Source organism: Aulonocara stuartgranti (genome assembly GCF_965226115.1).
Source record: "Aulonocara stuartgranti genome assembly, chromosome: 23".
Taxonomy (NCBI): Eukaryota; Metazoa; Chordata; class Actinopteri; order Cichliformes; family Cichlidae; genus Aulonocara; species Aulonocara stuartgranti.
Window position 1 is genome coordinate 24,921,000 of NC_138958.1, and position 19,475 is coordinate 24,940,474.

General features: G+C 42.0%; 1 protein-coding gene across 1 annotated transcript in view; it reads right to left on the bottom strand.

Moving 5' to 3' along the window:
• LOC309701450 (uncharacterized protein) overlaps positions 1-10,373 on the bottom strand; it is a 35,597-nt gene extending 25,224 nt beyond the window's left edge. Inside the window, exon 1 of the mRNA XM_082525660.1 lies at positions 10,117-10,373. Coding sequence (XP_082381786.1) covers positions 10,117-10,210 — 94 coding nt within the window. The 5' untranslated portion in view covers positions 10,211-10,373. The remainder of the gene's footprint in view (positions 1-10,116) is intronic.
• Between the last annotated feature and the right edge of the window lie 9,102 nt (positions 10,374-19,475).

Here is a 19,475-nt window from a genome sequence, read left to right on the forward strand (position 1 = left end):
TAGTAGTTTATGGGTTTGCACTTTTGCTCTGCCAGTTTTACTGAAGAAAGCAATATGATCTCCCCCTGCTGGTAAAGCAACTTCTGCCTGTGTGTCCATTTCAGTTTTTGGAGAGGCAAAGCATAAAATGTACACAGTGGACTGTGTGTCTATTTTGCCCTGTTACTGGGTTGCAACACAGATGGAGCCATGAGGCAACTTAAAATGCCATTACAGAGGACCAGTTAAACTCATTCCCAGCTTTCTACTTTCACTCTGTGACACCATCAGACTAACATTCTGTGTCACAGTTCATAAAGAGTTTTATTTATCTCATACTGGCCCGTTATGTAGCCCCTTATTTCATTTTACTGCCTTTTACTGATCCCACCTTAAATGGCCACTTTCTTCTGATTGGACAACTTCTGGGAAAACAGCCAAGGGGCAGCACCCAATGATTATGAGCAACTTCCTACTACTTCCTGTACTTTGTTAAGACAAGTCTGCTCATCGGTAAAGTAGGATACTTTTGAAAACTAACTAGTCAGAGCAAGAAAACTGAGTGATTACTCTAACAAAGTAATCACATATTATTTGAAGTCTTGATCATTTTTAATATGAATGTATGCCGCAGTATTTTGAGAAAAAGCACAAAAAATTCTCCTTAAGTGTATGGAATAATTATGCTTAATTCAAACAGTTTGAAATGGGAACTTAACTGTGTTTTACTGACCCTCCATCGACCCCAACCACCTCCTTCTATGTGCATAGTCACTGTAACTTTGTTAACTCAGTTCCACCTTTGCCCCCCATCATAATTACTTGATTCACAGTCTCTGTCTTCCACTCAATATCACTGCATTCCCATAAGCACTAGCTCTGCTCTGTGTTTGGGGCCAATTCTCACAGGTCAGCATGCTAACACTCGTTACACTTACTGAAAGTTAGCAAACAGACATTTTTTTTAATAAAATCCCTTTTAAAACGTTCTTTGTTTTAATCTCATTTAGCCCAGACTTTATCTCACTACTGATGAACTCTCCTTCTAGAAAAACCTCAAGCTACCTGTTAGCAATAAAACAATTTTTACAAAATTACTTAATAAATTGATGAAGTACTTCTGGACTTCCTTTGACTTCTTGATACGCATTTATGCAGTTTGGATGAGGTGATGTCTTAAGACGTTTTACATGTATTTCTTTGTTCTTTTTCAGTTATTAATTTCTTTCAATCATATGACCTCTATCTTCTTTTGAGCATGTGACCCTGGAGCATTAAGTGAATAAGGTCCCAGTCACACAGCCAGACTGGTCAATGACCATTGGTCATCTACTGGCCATGATGGAGAAGAATGTATTCCCCGACTGGCTGATGAAAAACTCATTGTGACCAGTTTGGTTGTTGGCAGTTTGGGATTTGTCTCCAGAGACTAGCTAATCCTGGAGTAGATGTAAAATTGTGAAAAGTTGCACACAAATGGAGACAATTCACCATCAAAGTAAAAGTTGTGCCTTTTTTTTAGTTTCTCTACTTTTCAGCAAGTAGTCAACAATTGGTTGTACTCAACTGTGGATCTTCCATGCAAACTTGAGGCTGATAACATCGAATGCAATTGTAACTAGGTTTTTGGTGTTGCTGATTTCAATTAATGACTGCCATCCAGCAACCAGCCGCCAGCAGGTGAGGAAATACACATTTTTCTGGTGGCAGTATCCTGTCCACCAATAGTAAAATAAGTTAACTGTAGTTAAAAAAACAAAACAACAGAAGCAAATGTGGGTGCCTTATTCTTGCATTCTACCTGAAGGCCACAAGATGGCGATAGCTCTGATTGGGCGAAAAAATAGATTGACTGCAGTGCTTTACTGCTCACTCATTGGTTAACAACTTGCTAATGAAAAGTTTTGACACATTTGGTTATTCGCAACCAAGATAGCAATGGTGGAAACAGGACGTCAACAACCAGCGAGTGACATCACAGAGGCAACGTCCATCTTTTATACTGGTTTTGATCATAACCAATACAGAGGAAAACTCAAGCAATACTTAGAGGACCTCTATGACTTGAGAATTTTTGTCTTTCCTTTGGTTTTTTTGAATTCCACTAACAAAATGTTCAATTATTGTCTCTGTAGTGCTGTGAAGATGTGCTGTAGTAAATAAAAAGGGCCATAAGGTCGTGATTCGCAGCACACAGGACAAATCACACTTGTTATAAGAATACCACAGGTAATAAAAAGTGGGAAAGCAGTGTGGATATTTATGGAACAGACATCCCAGTGTTTGAATCTGTCCAACATGAAGCTCAAAATATTTATTACCAGTTTTATTGTCCGTGTTCGGAGGCTGTTGCGTGGCTGCTGAGCACGCAGGGCAGCACTCGCCCTGAGGCGCCACAGTGGTCTCACAGTCGCCTAGCTCTTCACACACCACCTCCTCACACACCACAGTCCCTGTGTCACACACACAGACTCGACACGGCTCTGGGCTCCATATCTGATTGTTGGAGTAGGTCGTGCCATTTTCTGTGCAGGTATCTTCATGAGACAGAACAGCAGCTGCATGAGTATCGTGGGTGAGTCCCTTTCAGCCCGTACGACATTGTGAGGGTTTCATCAATGAGACACAGTTTTTGCCCTCTCTAGTAAGTTAGGAATCCAATGTAATGGTTTCTAGCAGATTTCCGCAGTTTCCCGTAGTTTGCAAGCAAGACAATGACTTGTCTGCACTTGCTAACTACTGGCTGAATTGCAGTTACATTTTAAAAGTGTAAATGGTGAACAATCACCTTCAAAGTAAAGGTTGTTTCAAAAGGTCAACTTTTACTTTGAAGGTGAATGCTCTTCAGTTTTATTGCCACTCATTCCCAAGTTGGCCAGTGATTTCAGATGAGTTGCTGCTTCCCATGAAAACTGCTACAGACCAAGGCAATCATAAGGAGTTTTCTGGTGCAGCAGCCTCTTTGTGACCGATTTCATGGCAATTGCCATCAGCCTTCACCATCCACTCGACAACTACAGCCATTCATCCATTCATCTATTAAATATCGCTTATCCAGTTAACTCATCTGAAGGGAAAGACAAAATAGGTCCCAGCCCAATCAAGTGATATAATCTCTCCAGCGTGTCCTAGGTCTGCCTCTGGGCCTCCTCCTGGTAGGATATACCTGGAATATGTCAACTAGGAGACGACGCAGGATGTTGGAGGCATCCTGGTTCCTGCCCGAACCACCTCAACTGGATCCCTTCAATGTAGAGAAGCAGTGCTTCTACTCCGAGCCCCTCCCAAATGATGGAGCTCCTAAACCTATCTCTAAGGGAGAGGCCAGCCACTTGTATCCCTGACCTCATTCTTTCATTCACTACCCAGAGGTCATGACTACTGCTGAGGGTAAAGACTTAGAATGATGGTAAATCAAAAGCTTTGCTTTTATGCTCAGCTCTCTTCTCCACAACAGATGCTTACTTACTTGAGTACTTGGGGTGGTGGTAACTCATCCCGATCCTGGTGTGGAGACTGACTGACTGACTGACATGGGAATATAAATTTTTAGGGGTCGCAACTGGGGTCATTCTGTGGCCTGGGCCTAACATAGCTTGCATGTTTTTAGGCTGTGGGATGAACTGGAGGTACTGGAGAGAACCACACAGACAACTCAACTCAGGAAGTCCTCAGCTGGCTAACAGAGGCCTTCTTGGGTGCTAAGCACTGTAACAGTACATCACTACAAAATGCAAGTAGATGTTTCCACAATTTAGATTTAAAAGTTTTTTCCAGATGTGAGTAGCATAGCAGCTAAAAGCAGCTTCAGCAGATTTGGCTCAAACCACAAATTGACCAGAAACAACTGAATCTGTTTTCCTGCCAGCAGCTTTGTTATCATATCACCAGCTGTATACAAAAACACATTGTACTGAAAACCTCACAATGACCAGCTGAAAGGGAGCTGCAGGTGGATTATATCCCCATACTGAAGGTAGAGCTGCAGTGGTTTACCTGCTTTAGGTTCTGTCGTGTGAGTTGAGCACACGGGGCAACACTCGCCCTTTGGAGTCACCGCCATCTGGCAGCCACTCAGCTCCTCACACACCTCGTCCTCACACACTACAGCCCCCGAGTCGCACACACAGACCCGACACAGCTCTGGGCTCCATGTCTCATAGTTGCGGTAGACTTTTCCATTTTCTGTACAGCTGTCTGAGTCAAGCAGAGCAGCAATCAACATCTGGAGAGGTATGTGTGTATTAATATTCTTTAAATCAACCACAGAGAGAGGGTATTTCTTCTGGAGCAGTAGATCTACAGCAACACAAACCCCGTCTTTAATGTGATGTATATTAATCCATCAGGATGCACCAGCTGCCCTTTAAATAAGAGTTAATTTATTCAATAGATATGTAAAATGGAGGCAGTGCTGTTTGGGATATAGAATAAGTGCACTCTGCAGCACTTTTTAATTTCTCTAAACTGCTGTGTGAAGGTTAATTAAAAATCACCTTATCTACAAGGAGAGGTACTACTGTACTGCAGTGTCTTTACTTTTTTTTTTTTTTCAATTTAAGGCAATATAATATCTAAAATAATCAAACTGACATGAGTTCAGTGACCCTACCATGTACTGTAAAACCTCACAGCCTGAACAAGAAATGTTCAGTGTTTTTGCTATGAGGTTACAGGAAGAGTCTCTCCTCACTGGTGTGGGAAATACAGTAGGAAGACCACACCAACAGGACGAATGATTCACTCACATTTCTTACTAAAAATATATGGATTTTAAAACTTCTTTAGGAGCATGTGGCGCCCAGCAGACTCCAATTTTCTCAACAAAAAGCAGCAGTGAACCCAGCGCACCGTGACTCGCACAGAGCAAAATGCTTGTTACCGTAATTATGATTAAATCCTGTCAAAGCTGTTTAAGTCCTTTATCAAAGCAGCTTTTCAGCAAGTTTCAACCTGAGCAACAGTGATCTTTGAAAGTGCACCCACCCAACGTCAGTTAGTACCGGCCACTTTATTAGGTACACATTACTAATTACATGGTTGGAGCGCCTTTTTCCTTCAGAGATTTTGGTCCACGCTGAAATATCACAAACCTCAAATCATCTCAAACTGGTTTCTTAAAGATGACAAGGAGTTAAGTGAACTGTAATGGCCTCTACAGTCACCAGATCTCAAACCAGTAGAGCCCCACTGGGGTGTGATGGAACAGGAGATCTCTCAAATCTCTGAAAAATATTTCCAGCACTTTGTTGACTCTGTGCCATGAAGAAGCAGTTCTGAAGGCAAAAAAGGTCTCAACTGGGCACTATCAAGGTGTACCTAATAAAGTGGCATATCAAAGGATATAAAAACTACCCATCAGTATATATGTTTTTTTCCCCCTCAGGTCAGTAAAAGTAGATCGTTTGGCAATAAAACTCTGTGGAGGAAAAATCGATTTAAATGTTGTGCATATTTTAAAACAGCCTGCAGGGGGCGACTGTGGTTGCATAGAAGTCTCAGCTTCCTTAGTAAACCGTTTCCTGATGAGTTTCGGGGCTCAGGTATTCAGGTACTCAGGTCAAACTGAATAAAGCATGAAACTCATTATGGTCTTTAATTGAGTCCGAAAGAGGACAAGCCAGTATATGCTCATTGGCTAACAGAACTTTAACCACACCTCAGTAGCCAATGAGCCAGTGACTATTAGTTTTGTGGTTAGAGCCTGTTTGTTGTGACAGGTTTCAAATGCTCAGCTTGAGGTTTTATGTGATGTCATGGTGCCTTCATCCATCTTTTACATACAGTCTATGGACAGTGCAAACTACAAAGATGTCTTTTACCTTTAAAGTCAGCTAAACATAAACGGAAAAAAAAATTGATTTCAAACTGAGACACTTGATCTTATTACTAAGAATCTCCACGAACATCCTTCTCCCTCATGACAGACACTTTCAGGTAAATTGCTTCTGAGCAGTCAGTGACTAGACTGTGGTTGAATTTGACAGCTTCTGGCTGCATGCGACGATAAAAGTGTCTGTATGCAAGTATGCAATCATGTCTGCAACAGCGACGTCTCTTGTCACTCAATTATATACATAAAGCAAGGCCAGGCGTGTAGTTTTCATGTCAAAAATCTATCAGCATGTCAGTTAATCAGGGGCTAAAATATAAGGTGAAAGGAGCCTGTTTAAATATTGTAATTTAGAAAAATGACAGAAAACAGAGCTGCCTCGTTCAGCAGCAGGTCCTGGGGGTAAAATAAACAAAAATGCACTTATTTTCAGAACCCTCTTATTTAAGTTTTTTATACCTACATTGACCCAAATAAATTTTCCTTGAATTAAATGTACATGCCAGCACGTATTAACATATTTATGCAGTGTAAGAGGGCAGATTTAGGCACTTTCATCCTGCTGGCCTTGGATGAAGCCGTGTCCCTGCCATGAAATCATCCCAAAACAGTAAAAACATTTAAAAAAAAAAAAAGGGGGGGGTTCAAATAGCCACCTGCTGCAGGCTTTCTGAGTGCATTTTAATCCTGGCAGTTTAGTGACGTCCCTAAGCACTAATTATGTGGTAGAGCCGCTCCCCACCAGAGAGGCTGCTTCTTGAATGCAGCAGTTATTTCAGTGGAAACCACAGCAGCTGTATTATTATACGTTGGGCTCAGAGGCTGTGGTTTCACTTTATTTGGGAGGTGCCACACCCGGAGAAACCTCCTGCCATGAAACCTGCTTCACCCTGTAGCTGCAGCGTCTTTACCAAGCAGAGCTCTTAATACCAGTAATTAACGCTGGTATTTAATCTGCAAAAGCTCATTTTTCTTCATCACTTCTGCAGATAAAATGTAGTTTTTTTCACTTAAACTTTATACTGCAGACTTTATACTCTTGGGCAGTGCCTCAGCTATTTTTATGTGATTATAGCTTATATATACAGTACAGCATGAGGTCAATTATCATGACTAGCTGTGGTTTTCTTTTCAGCTTTCCACCCATGCTTTCTGACTACAGGCTTAGTTTTTAAACCATATTCAGTTCGCAAAAACAGGACTTCCGACTAGAGATTCACAAAGTGAGGGATGAGTCATGTTAAGATGATTTATGATATGAAAAAGGAACTGTAATATTGTTCTTTACCATTTATTAAAACTTATTTCAATAAATAGGATGGGAAGGTGATATAAAATCAGTCTGTGCTAATTTCTCATACTTATTTTACACCAACAGTCAATATTTTGATGACTTTTTATTTTACTTTTTTCATCTGAATACTTTCTCTTTTAAAGGTTCAAAAACAATGAAAATGATTGAAATGGAGAAATCCAACATTACAAACTTGGTTTCAAGAGTAACCAGGAACAGTCCTGAAGGCTATACCTTAGATTTAAAGGGTCACAATAAAGAATCCCAATCCACACACTGCTTAAAAAATCTATAAGAACCAGTGAAAAGCAAACATGTGCAGAAACTTGCACACATAAGTAAACTAAGACTTGCTGATATTGATAGTATGGAAGTTTGTTTCTGCCACTAGAAAAAACAAATCAGATCAACTTACTTATGAGTAAGTTTCCTGAAAGTTTCCAGAATCTAATCCAAAATTTGACCTAGAGATCTCACATAGGATACCAGCAAAATATAATTTCATGTGGGATAGCAGTAAAGAATTCTGATTCTGATTCTAATTCTGAACAAGCGTGTGGCCAGCATCATAAATCACACAGTTCATTCATAACAACTCATATACTGTCACATATGTATTGTGACAGTAAATGTATATGCATTTCAGCTAGAAATGACTTGAAATGACTTGTGAACTTCTCTGCTGTAAGGAAACAACAGAAATTTCAGTTAAAAATGGAGGATAAACCCACAACAAATTTACAGTTTGTAGCTGCACAAAATTAAACTTATTCACAGATTTACTTTAATCTTTACTTTCTGTCAGATATTTATGCATAACACCTACCTCGTTTCAAGGTCATATGCACCGAGAGCTTCCAAATAACTCGTGAACCTCTTTAAAAGTTAGAATAACTCTCATGCTAAATAAGCTAATGACACCAAATAGCTTAGCTTTACATATACTTTACATATACTCTGGAAAAGGTAGGACTGTAACATAAGCAGTCCACCAATAAAGATTAGACAAAGTTACATTCACCTGTTATAGATTTATTTTTATATATATTTTGTTGAATCTGAAATGAAAAATGTTAATTACACTTTTTAATTTGTATGCTACACTTGACGCTGGGGTCAGCCATGTTTAAGCAGCAATTCGACCGTCTGGAAACTAACAATAACTGACTCAGTGCAAAGTAAGCAGGAAACCAGAGAATACACTGCAATGCTACGCCACCTTTTTAATTATGTTGCTGAGATTAAGGAGAAATCTTATTGTCTGTATGTTAAACTGAACATATAGACTTAGTTTAGCCTAGCACACAGACTGGAAAAAGTGAAATGTGATAAAAGCCTAATTTTGGTCTAAGCTAGCAACTAGAGGAGATGTAAGGTACGCTTAGATGTTAGATGTCTCGTTAAGAATGAATTGTTTACTACTGATGATGCTACAGCTAGCTGTTCATTAGCAAGATAGTGTTTAAAGTTAGTAAAATATAAGTATTAGCCCCTCTGAGGCTAATTAATGTTTTATATTAAAATAAAATTTGTTTAATTAGCACAAAAGTCAAGAAACTGCAAAAAAGAAAGTTTTGCAGAGATTTAAAAAAAATTAGATGAAACTTGTAAGTTAGTAAGTCATCTAGCCTGTTTGTTGACTGAAAACAAAGCTAAGCAGCTGCCACAATTAGCTTCATATTTTGGTATTTGTTATAAATTATGTTGTCTCAAGCAAAAAAATTGACATGTGAAAATTGTCAAAACTATTCAATTTTACAATTAACATTTGAATGCCCCTGTCTTTATAGTTTAATAATTAGCAGTCTTCAAAGAATTTCAGGTTACATATCCATGTAAACCTTTGCCTCTTGGCTCTAAACACGGTTATGACTTATTCACTTTTTAATTATTCAAAAATTACCCTAAATATAATTTCTGGTCTAAAGTGATACTTATCAGGCCATAGCTGGAGAAAATGTCATACATAAACATTACTGTTAAAAAAAAGAAAAGAAGGCAGATTCAGACCGAAAAACAGCTGGTGCAGATATTTTGAGGTTGTTGTTTATCCCTTTGCAGCATGAATGCTTCAGTGGAGGTATAGTTGGATGAAAGTAAGAGATGCATATTTCATATTCAGCATAGTCTTAGTCTGGGTGTGTCTTGTCTGCAACTGGCCTGAAGTCTGACCAAAATTAGTGGCCTTCTTTTGTCCATTCCATCCACAAGGCCACATCATTATAGCCGTGGCACTCCGAACCCCTTCATTCAGCCTCGACCTCGCACTGAAATAGCCCTGTGTGCTCTTTAAGTGTGCACTGCAGCCTGTTGGGGGGAAGTATTTTTGACCCAGGATCACATTTACTCAGACATTTAATTTTAGAAATGAGCCACATCTCCATCTTTGAGAAATCCTCACAAATTTTGTCATTTCAGTGTCAAAGCTTTTTATCAACTTCAAGACTTTCAAACAGTTTCAGTTTAGCTTCTTTACTAATCGTCACCTGGTCAGTGGCTTGTAGCAGCTTTCCCTGAATGGTGTCTCATTAAGGCAAGATAAGCCTTTCTGGTGTTGGTTGTGGGTGTGAATTTAACCTTTCATCCCTAAACCACAAGGCCAGTGCGGTCTGAGCTTTAGGAGGCAGAACATCCCAGTTTAACTTTACAGGACAACCACATTCTGAAATTCTGAAATAAATAAATAAATAAAACGTGGATATAATGGGGGGGGGGGGGGGATAACACGGAATATGAACATAAAAGTTTCATAAAAATACCGATTAAAGTGTTTTCAGAAGCCTTGTTGAATCATGAAAAATCAGAAGGCAAGAAATCAAAGGAAAACATTGTTATTATATAAGAAAAACATGAAAACCTTGATCAATTAAGCACATGAACTGGTGATTTTATAAACCTGTTATCAGAACAAAAGCCCACAGAAGAACAGGAAGGATCCCTATCAGGTATCAACACGGAAAGCCAATCAGAGGACAGCAAAAGAAGTCATAACTTGGTGGATATCGCTCACCATTCTTAGTATCTTCTTGGCAGGTCACGGCGATCACCTGAACCAAGGTGAGGGCCAGGCAGACGATAATCCTAGAGTGCAACGAGGGGCCCATGTCTGCATGCCAGACATGCAGCGTCCTCACACACAAATCGCTGTGCAAGAGAGGAAGTCAGCGAGAGCACGACCCCGAACTACAGAATCCAGACTGAAAAATCCCAAATATCCCTGAGTGCAACACGGCTCCTGGATGAGCGATTACTGCAAACTGAAAGGAGCTCCCTCTTCAACCCCCCCACCAACACCTCCTTCTTTTACTCTCTCTCTCTCAAACTCCCTCCCTCTCTTTAGTCTCCTCTATCATCATCATTTCTTTTTGCTCTATTTCAGGGCCACCCTCCTCCTCCTACTGCATTTGCCTTGAAAGATGGCATAATTAAAGGCTGCATGAAATTAGTCCATTTGAAAGGCTGATGAAAGAAGATGGGTTGGACGGTGAATCTGAAGAAATTTCTTTTGAAAGCTACAGTTGAGCGCTGCGCATAATTTGCAGTTTGTTGCATGAACATTTTCCTTGAATAATCTGAGGCTTAAGAACAAGATCTGCAGGAGAGTTCGCTCTTTTTGTTCCCTTGCTACTCTGCGTGAAAAGGGACACCTCAGCTCATAGAAGTGGTCTGTTTAGGAAAAACGTCTGTGAGTTTGGGGTGTTCTTCAGTGGCCTTTGGTTTAACAGCCAACAAAGTTAATGTTCTAGCTGATAATATACATTTTCTTTCACTTTGGGGTTGCAGAAGACAAAAACAGAGCTCTAAAACTGTTGCCTAACCTCAAGATAATCATATCCAGCAAACATTTTAATGCCAATTAACAATCTTTTCTTAAAGTCTATTACTTGATTCCTTAACTTGGTGACGCTGTCACTTGGTGTTCGCTCGCTCTGCGGTAGAGTATCACTTCCTGTTCCTGCTCAAACACAGTGGTGTTTCTGAGTAGCTTATCTGCTTAGCAATTTAATTAACAACTTTAAAATACATTCTTTTCTCATAGTATGATCTTCATGATATTTGTAGCTCTGGAGACCAGGATTACTGAATTGGAGACTCGGCTTCGCACCCTTCATTCACCCATAGCTAGCCAGGCCCCTGTAGCTGGTGCAGCCGAAGATAGCGTAGGCCCCGCTAGCTGTTCCCCGGCAGACCCCAAGCAGCTGGGGAAAGAGGGCGGCTGGGTCACGGTGAGGAGGAAGTGTAGTAATAAACAGAAGCCCCAGGTACACCACCAACCCGTTCATGTGTCTAACCGTTTTTCCCCACTCGGCGCCACACCCGCCGAGGGTCAAACTCTGGTAATTGGTGATTCTGTTCTGAGACATGTGAAGCTAGAGACACCAGCAACTATAGTCAATTGTCTTCCAGGGGCCAGAGCAGGCGACATTGAAGGAAATTTAAAACTGCTGGCTAAGGGTAAACGTAAATTCAGTAAAATCATAATTCACGTCGGCAGTAATGACACCCGGTTACGCCTGGTCCCCTCCCCAATCAGACCAGGAGTGACATGTTTAGCCGCATGTTCTCCTTAAATTGCTGGCTGTCTGAGTGGTGTCCCAGAAACATGAGCTTCATAGATAATTGGCAAACCTTCTGGAGGAAACCTGGTCTTGTTAGGAGAGACGGCATCCATCCCACTTTGGATGGAGCAGCTCTCATTTCTAGAAATATGGACAAATTTATTAAAACCCCCAAAATATGACTATCCAGAGTTGGGACCAGGAAGCAGAGTTGCAGTCTTACATGCCTCTCTGCAGCTTCTCTCCTCCTGCTACCCCCCCAAAAACCCATCTCCATAGAGACTGTGTCAGCTCCCAAACAGACAAAAAACAAACTAAAAACCAGCAACAAACAACTTAAACTTAAAAAATCACAAAGAAAGAACAATACAGTATCCACATCTGAACCAAAGAGTAAAACAGTGAAATGTGGATTATTAAATATTAGGTCTCTCTCCTCCAAGTCTCTGTTAGTACATGACTTAATAATTGATCAACAAATTGATTTACTCTGCCTTACAGAAACCTGGTTGCAGCAGGATGATTATGTTAGTTTAAATGAATCAACACCCCCGAGTCATTCTAACTACCAGAAATCTCGAAGCACAGGCCGAGGGGGCGGTGTGGCAGCAATTTTTCACACCAGCCTATTAATTAATGAAAGACCAAGACAGACTTTTAACTCATTTGAAAGCCTGATGCTTAGCCTCGTCCACCCCAGCTGTGAAACTCAGAAACCAGTCTTACTTGTTATCATCTATCGTCCACCTGGGCCTTACACAGAGTTTCTGTCTGATTTCTCAGACTTTATATCTAATTTAGTTCTGAGCTCAGATAAAATAATTATTGTGGGTGATTTTAACATCCATGTAGATGCTAAAAATGACAGCCTCAACATGGCATTTAATCTGTTATTAGACTCAATTGGTTTCTCTCAAACTGTAAAAGAACCCACCCACCACTTTAATCACTCTAGATCTTGTTTTAACATATGGCATAGAAACTGAATATTTAACAGTGTTTCCTGAAAACCCTCTCCTGTCTGATCATTTCCTGATAACATTTACATTTACAATAATTGATTACACAGCAGTGGAGAGTAGACTTTATCAAAGTAGATGTCTTTCTGAAAGCGCTGTAACTAAGTTTAAGAATATAATCCACCCACTGTTATCATCTTCAATGCCCTGTACCAACATAGAGCAGAGCAGCGATCTGAACGCTACCCCAACAGAGGTCGATTATCTTGTTAATAATTTCACCTCCTCACTACGTACGACTCTGGATACTGTAGCTCCTGTGAAAACTAAGGTCTCTAATCAGAAGTACCTGACTCCGTGGTATAATTCTCAAACACGTACCCTAAAGCAGATAACTCGTAATCTGGAGAGGAAATGGCGTGTCACAAATTTAAAAGATCATCATTTAGCCTGGAGAAATAGTTTGCTGCTTTATAAGAAAGCCCTCCGCAAAGCCAGAACATCTTACTATTCATCACTGATTGAAGAAAATAAGAACAACCCCAGGTTTCTCTTCAGCACTGTAGCCAGGCTGACAAAAAGTCAGAGCTCTTTTGAGCCAACCATCCCTTTAACGTTAACTAGTAATGACTTCATGAACTTCTTCACAAATAAAATTTTTATCATTAGAGAAAAAATTACCAGTAATCATCCCACAGATGTAATATTATCTACAGCTACTCTTAGTACCATTGATGTTAAGTTAGACTCTTTTTCTCCAATTGATCTTTCTGAGTTAACTTCAATAATTACTTCCTCCAAACCATCAACGTGTCTTTTAGACCCCATATGACCTTAAATATGATCAACCTATCTCTAATGATCGGCTATGTACCACAGGCCTTCAAGCTGGCTGTAGTTAAACCTTTACTCAAAAAGCATCTCTAGACCCAGCAGTCTTAGCTAATTATAGGCCAATCTCCAACCTTCCTTTCATATCAAAAATCCTTGAAAGAGTAGTTGTCAAACAGCTAACAGATCATCTGCAGAGGAATGGTTTATTTGAAGAGTTTCAGTCAGGTTTCAGAGCTCATCACAGCACAGAAACAGCTTTAGTGAAGGTTACAAATGATCTTCTTATGGCCTCTGACAGTGGACTCATCTCTGTGCTTGTCCTGCTAGACCTTAGTGCAGCGTTCGATACTGTTGACCATAATATCCTATTAGAGCGATTAGAACATGCTGTAGGTATTACAGGTACTGTGCTGCAGTGGTTTGTATCATATCTATCTAATAGACTCCAATTTGTTCATGTAAATGGAGAGTCCTCTTCACACACTAAGGTCAATTATGGATTTCCACAGGGTTCAGTGCTAGGACCAATTCTGTTTACATTATACATGCTTCCCCTAGGCAGCATCATTAGAAGACATAGCATACATTTTCACTGCTATGCAGATGACACGCAGCTCTATCTATCCATGAAGCCAGATAACACACACCAATTAGTTAAACTGCAGGAATGTCTTAAAGACATAAAGACCTGGATGGCCGCTAACTTTCTGCTTCTTAATTCAGATAAAACTGAGGTTATTGTACTCGGCTCTGAAAAGCCTAGAAATATGGTATTGTCGAGAAGGGAAATTATTTTACTGCTATAGTTAAATAATTGTCATCATTACCATTGCATTAATAATAAAATCTGGAGTTTATATTGCATTCAGGGGTTAAACAGTGTCTCTTTCAGAAAGACTGAGTTGCAGGCTGACAGGAAGTTGTATGCAGAAGTGAAAGCAGATAGTTATTTTGAGCCGCAGGCTAAGACGAGGCTTTAACAATGTAACAGATAGCTTTAAGAAGGCCTTAAGCAGTTATGACTATTTTATACACAATGCATATCTGTGCTTATTAAAGAGTTGGAGCTCGGTCAATTAATTGGGGGTCGGAAGCTTTGTTCGGCGCGATGTTCGGACAATCTATTGTGCAAGTGACTTGGAGCCATAGAAGGAATTGCAATACATGCTTACAAAACACTTATATATCAGATCATTTTATATTAAGGTTTTAGTAGAGGTTCTTGGTTAAAACATTTATTTAGTAGAAGACATACACATAGTCTCAGTGAGCCTCTGGTCTGGTAAAAGGTCAGAAGTGCGAGAGGTGACATCGAGGCTGAGTGAGGTCGTGACACACACACTTTAAATTAGATTTATTTAGAGGAACCGTCCTTGTTGTCTCGGCAAGAAAGAGGAACAATTCATTTTAAGATAAGAACGGAAAGTACCAAGCCATGAAAATAGAAGATGATTTTCTGGGTGAAAAGTCATGATGATGTTGATCTGATCTATGTATAAAATGTACCGGTGACGCATGAAGGGGCGTCAGTAAACAAACCCTGATGCTATAAAATATCTGTTCATGCTTTGATTAAGTCGAAGACTACTTCCTGTCTGCGTACAGAGTTGTCTTCCCACACGTGTGTTCATTAAAATCATCGTTTGACTTCACCCGGCCGGATCGGTGTGGTTATTCTTCGATCACCTCTTGTACCCTTCCTCAATATTGAATCTTAACAGTATCTAACCAGATTCTTTTTTTTTTTTTTTTTGCCTGTCCCGTTTGGCTCTTTTGCCATCAGAATTATTGTCTAAAGGCAAAGAAAGATGCCCAACGGATTTACTTTACCAAATTGACCATCCCAGCCTTGCCATAATGGTCCATTTGATTCCCCTTTTTATTGTTTATTTTATTTTCACTTGCTGAATACGGGACAGACTTGACTGGAGGAAAGAAGGGGAGAAAGAAAGAGGGAAAGAGAAACAGCTGAGAAGAGGGACGGGGGAGAAGGGCAAAAAACAAAAACAAACCGAAAAAAAAATGCATATATCAATCACCTGGATCACCTGTTGAGAAAGAAAAAAGAAAACAAGCAGAAGAGAACAAGAGTAATAGAATAAACAACATCACAATGATATATGGGAATATGACAGTAAATACTAAATATTAAACATTATTGTGCAGCACATAAGATCAACAGAACAGTGTGCTTTGAGGTAGGAGCCAAAAAGGGTGTAGTTTGTGGGTGTGATCACCCGTGTGTACACCTGTGAGCATGGACGCGCTTGTTTTTTGTTTTTTAAAAGGTTTCTTCATGTAATGATCTGCTAGAGGGTGTGGGGGGGCCACAGCCCCGTCCTCCAGGGCATGAAGCAGGTATGGAGGAGATCAAAACTCCAGACATCCAGAGGCCCCCAGAACACAAGAGACCAAGGAAGACCAACAGAGGGGCAGCCACACCACTGTCCCAGAAAGAGCTGAGGAGAGTCCCAGATGAGGGCTCACTCAGCAGCCGCGGAGCAGAAGCCAGGGGGAGTTGCAGTGACGCGCCCGTGAGCTCCGCCGGCAGCCAGCCGTGCCTGAGTGACCGAGCCCCAGGCCGAGAGGCCGGGGGCACCCCACCTCCGAAGTGGCCCGAGCGAGCCCCAGGCTCCAGGCCCCGATAAGCGGCCGCCAAGGAGTGAGCCGGTGTGTACCCGGACGCCCATCCCCAGACACAAAGAACCACCAACGCACCGATGTCTGAGGGAGTCTGCCACTGGCAGGGGAAGTGGTGGTGGGGGGAGATAGACCTCCAAACCTTGGAGGGCCTGAGATGTCCCCAGAGAGGTGGCGTCTGACACCCAACCTGACATATAGACACAGACATACAGGCACACACAGACACAAACATCCATTCCCACCCTCATGCTCTCATATGCACTTACTCCACACTCAACCAACGTGGAGACAGACATAAAGAGACGCTGTACACACGATCACACTCCCCAAGCTTACTCTACGAACCGGGTCTAGGTACCCTTGCCCCTGGAGGGGGGAACTGCACCCAGACCCAGGTGGTGTTACCCTTTTCCCTGCGGTGGGGAGAGGCAGACCGCCCCGACTCCGCAGCAGCAGGGAGGCCCCACACCCCAGACCACAGTCGGACGGCCAACTCCTCCTCCTAGCCCCCCCCCCCCCCCCGCTCCAGCAGGTCGGAGAGAATGGGGGTGAGAGAAGACTCCAAACCTCCCTCCACCCGCTCATTGTAGTGTTGATGCATGTGTGTTCTAAGGTGCATTTAAAACCCAGGAGGGCATGGAGGTACCTGCCAGAGAGCAGCAGGTAAGTGCATGGTCCCTCCTGCTAGCCCTCAATGTCTATGTGTATTTAAAATTAAGAGGTGGGCAACGACGCCAGGGGTGAGGTGTACACCCTGATGGTACTTTGGACTCCGTGTATCGTGCCCACCCCCAAGATCCTATATGTATGTGTAATGAGAGTGTGAGTAATGTAAATGTCTAAGTTGTGGGATAAAATTGAGGCAGAGGCAGCCAGAAGGGGACAGAGGGGGGGGGGGGGGGGGGTAGCCTCCTCTGCACCCTGGTGACATACCCCTATTCCAAGGCCCTGCATGTGTGGGTGGTTGTGGTGGAGCGGGAAGAGGGAGGCAGCTGGAGATGGGGAGGGAAGGAAGGGAGGGGCAAGTGACCCCTCCCTGGGGCCAGCTCCCCCGCTGACCCCAGTAGGCACCCCCATACTCCGCGACCCGCCAGGGAAAGGGGGCCCAGGCCCATCCAGACCGGGGCCCAGTGCAGCAGCGCCTCCCGGCCCCACAGAGCCCGGGACAGTCCACCCAACCCCACCACAGAGAAAACTGCACCCACCCCACCATCCACTCATCTTCCAGACTACATAAGACAATAGACACCCAGGGTGAGATCTTCCTCCACCTCTCCTGTATCTCCCCTTCCTGCAGAGAGAGTTCCTGAAGAGAGGAAAGCTCCTGCAAGATGTGACAATCTCCCCCACCAGTTGAAGAGCCCCCCAGGTGGCTCGACGCACCAGCGGCACCCTGCGCCAGGGCTGGGCCCCCATGCATCTAACAGGATGTCCAAAAAACTCGCTGAAAAGCCTTCAGCTAATCCAAAATGCTGCAGCAAGAGTGCTGACAGGGACTAGAAAGAGAGAGCATATTTCTCCTGTTTTGGCTTCCCTTCATTGGCTTCCTGTTAAATCCAGAATTTAATTCAAAATCCTGCTCCTCACATACAAGGTCTTAAATAATCAGGCCCCATCTTATCTTAATGACCTTGCAGTACCATATCACCCTATTAGAGCACTTCGCTCTTGCTCTGCAGGCCTACTTGTTGTTCCTAGAGTATTTAAAAGTAGAATGGGAGGGAGAGCCTTCAGTATTCAGGCCCCTCTTCTGTGGAACCAGCTTCCAGTTTGGATTCGGGAGACAGACACAATCTCTACTTTCAAGATTAGGCTTAAAACTTTCCTTTTTGCTAAAGCATATAGTTAGGGCTGGACCAGGTGACCCTGAATCCTCCCTTAGTTATGCAGCAATAGACATAGGCTGCCGGGGGATTCCCATGATGCATTGAGTTTTTCCTTTCCAGTCACCTTTCTCACTCACTATGTGTTAATAGACCTCTCTGCATTGAATCATATCTGTTATTAACCTCTGTCTCTCTTCCACAACATGTTTTTATCCTGTCTTCCTTCTCTCACCCCAACCGGTCGCAGCAGATGGCCGCCCCTCCCTGAGCCTGGTTCTGCCGGAGGTTTCTTCCTGTTAAAAGGAAGTTTTTCCTTCCCACTGTCGCCAAAGTGCTTGCTCATAGGGGCTCATATGATTGTTGGGCTTTTCTCTGTATCTACTGTACAATATAAAGCGCCTTGAGGTGACTTTTGTTGTGATTTGGTGCTATATTGAATTGGTGCTAATTGAATTGAATTACATTTAGTGAACTAGTCTAGTTGACTGCCTTTTGCTTCAATAATCTTGAGGTCTGGGCTCTGGGGAGGCCAATCCATGACCGATAATGTTCTACTGTGTTTTTCTATTCAGGTATGATTTTACTGCATTGACAGTGTGTTTGGGATCATTGTAATGCTGAAAAATGAAGCTGTTACCAGTTAGATACTTTCCAGATGCTGTATCAAAATCTCATTGTACTTTTCTGAGTTCATAAATTATCAGTTTTAACAGATCTCCACTGAACAGAACACCACTGGCTGACGCAAACCATGACACAGCCTCCACCGTGCTATGCTAAGTTTTCAGCTAATAGCGCTTTGAGAATCAATGTATTGGTGAAAAAAATCTATTTTATGTCTGTCAAACTATGTTATCTTTGGCATTTTTCCTAGATTATAATAATCCGCCATTAGGGATAATCCGGCTCAGCGGATTCCCCAACCCCTGGGTCCGTGGCCTAGGGGTTGGGGAGTCATTTGGTACCGGGCCACGAGAGTTGAGGCTCAGGTGTGAAATTTAAGGTTTTCAGGGGTTTTATCGTTAACTCGGTTTCCTGGGTCTTTTCCCGAGTTGTACTTGTGTGTCTTATTTTGAAAGAAATATTTATGTGTTACCATAGCAACCAGAGAGCATTAAGGGGCAGAGAGGAAGAAGTTGCTCTCAATGTTGTTGGCGCATTTAAGGAGGACGCTGCTAATACAGTTAAAGTTAAATACAACTACACACAGAATTTGTGTTTATTGTTATATTTACAAAATACCACAGTTTTTGTCTTGCTTGTATCATTTTATTTTGTTGTATTTATCTGCGACACCTTAAAGGCTGATCCCTGAAAATAAAGTCTGATATTAAATTGGTCCGTGGCGCAAAAAAGGTTGGGGACCGCTGCTCTAGCTGATGATTTCTGATGATTTCAGTGTAATTTGGGAACATTTAGTGTCCACATGAAACTACATTTACAGCGGTTTATACAAATCCTTATCTCTTTGTTTAGTACCAGAAGGAATTTGTTGGAAACTTTGCTATCAACCTGATATATCTGTCCAACATCTGTGCACTCCAGCTG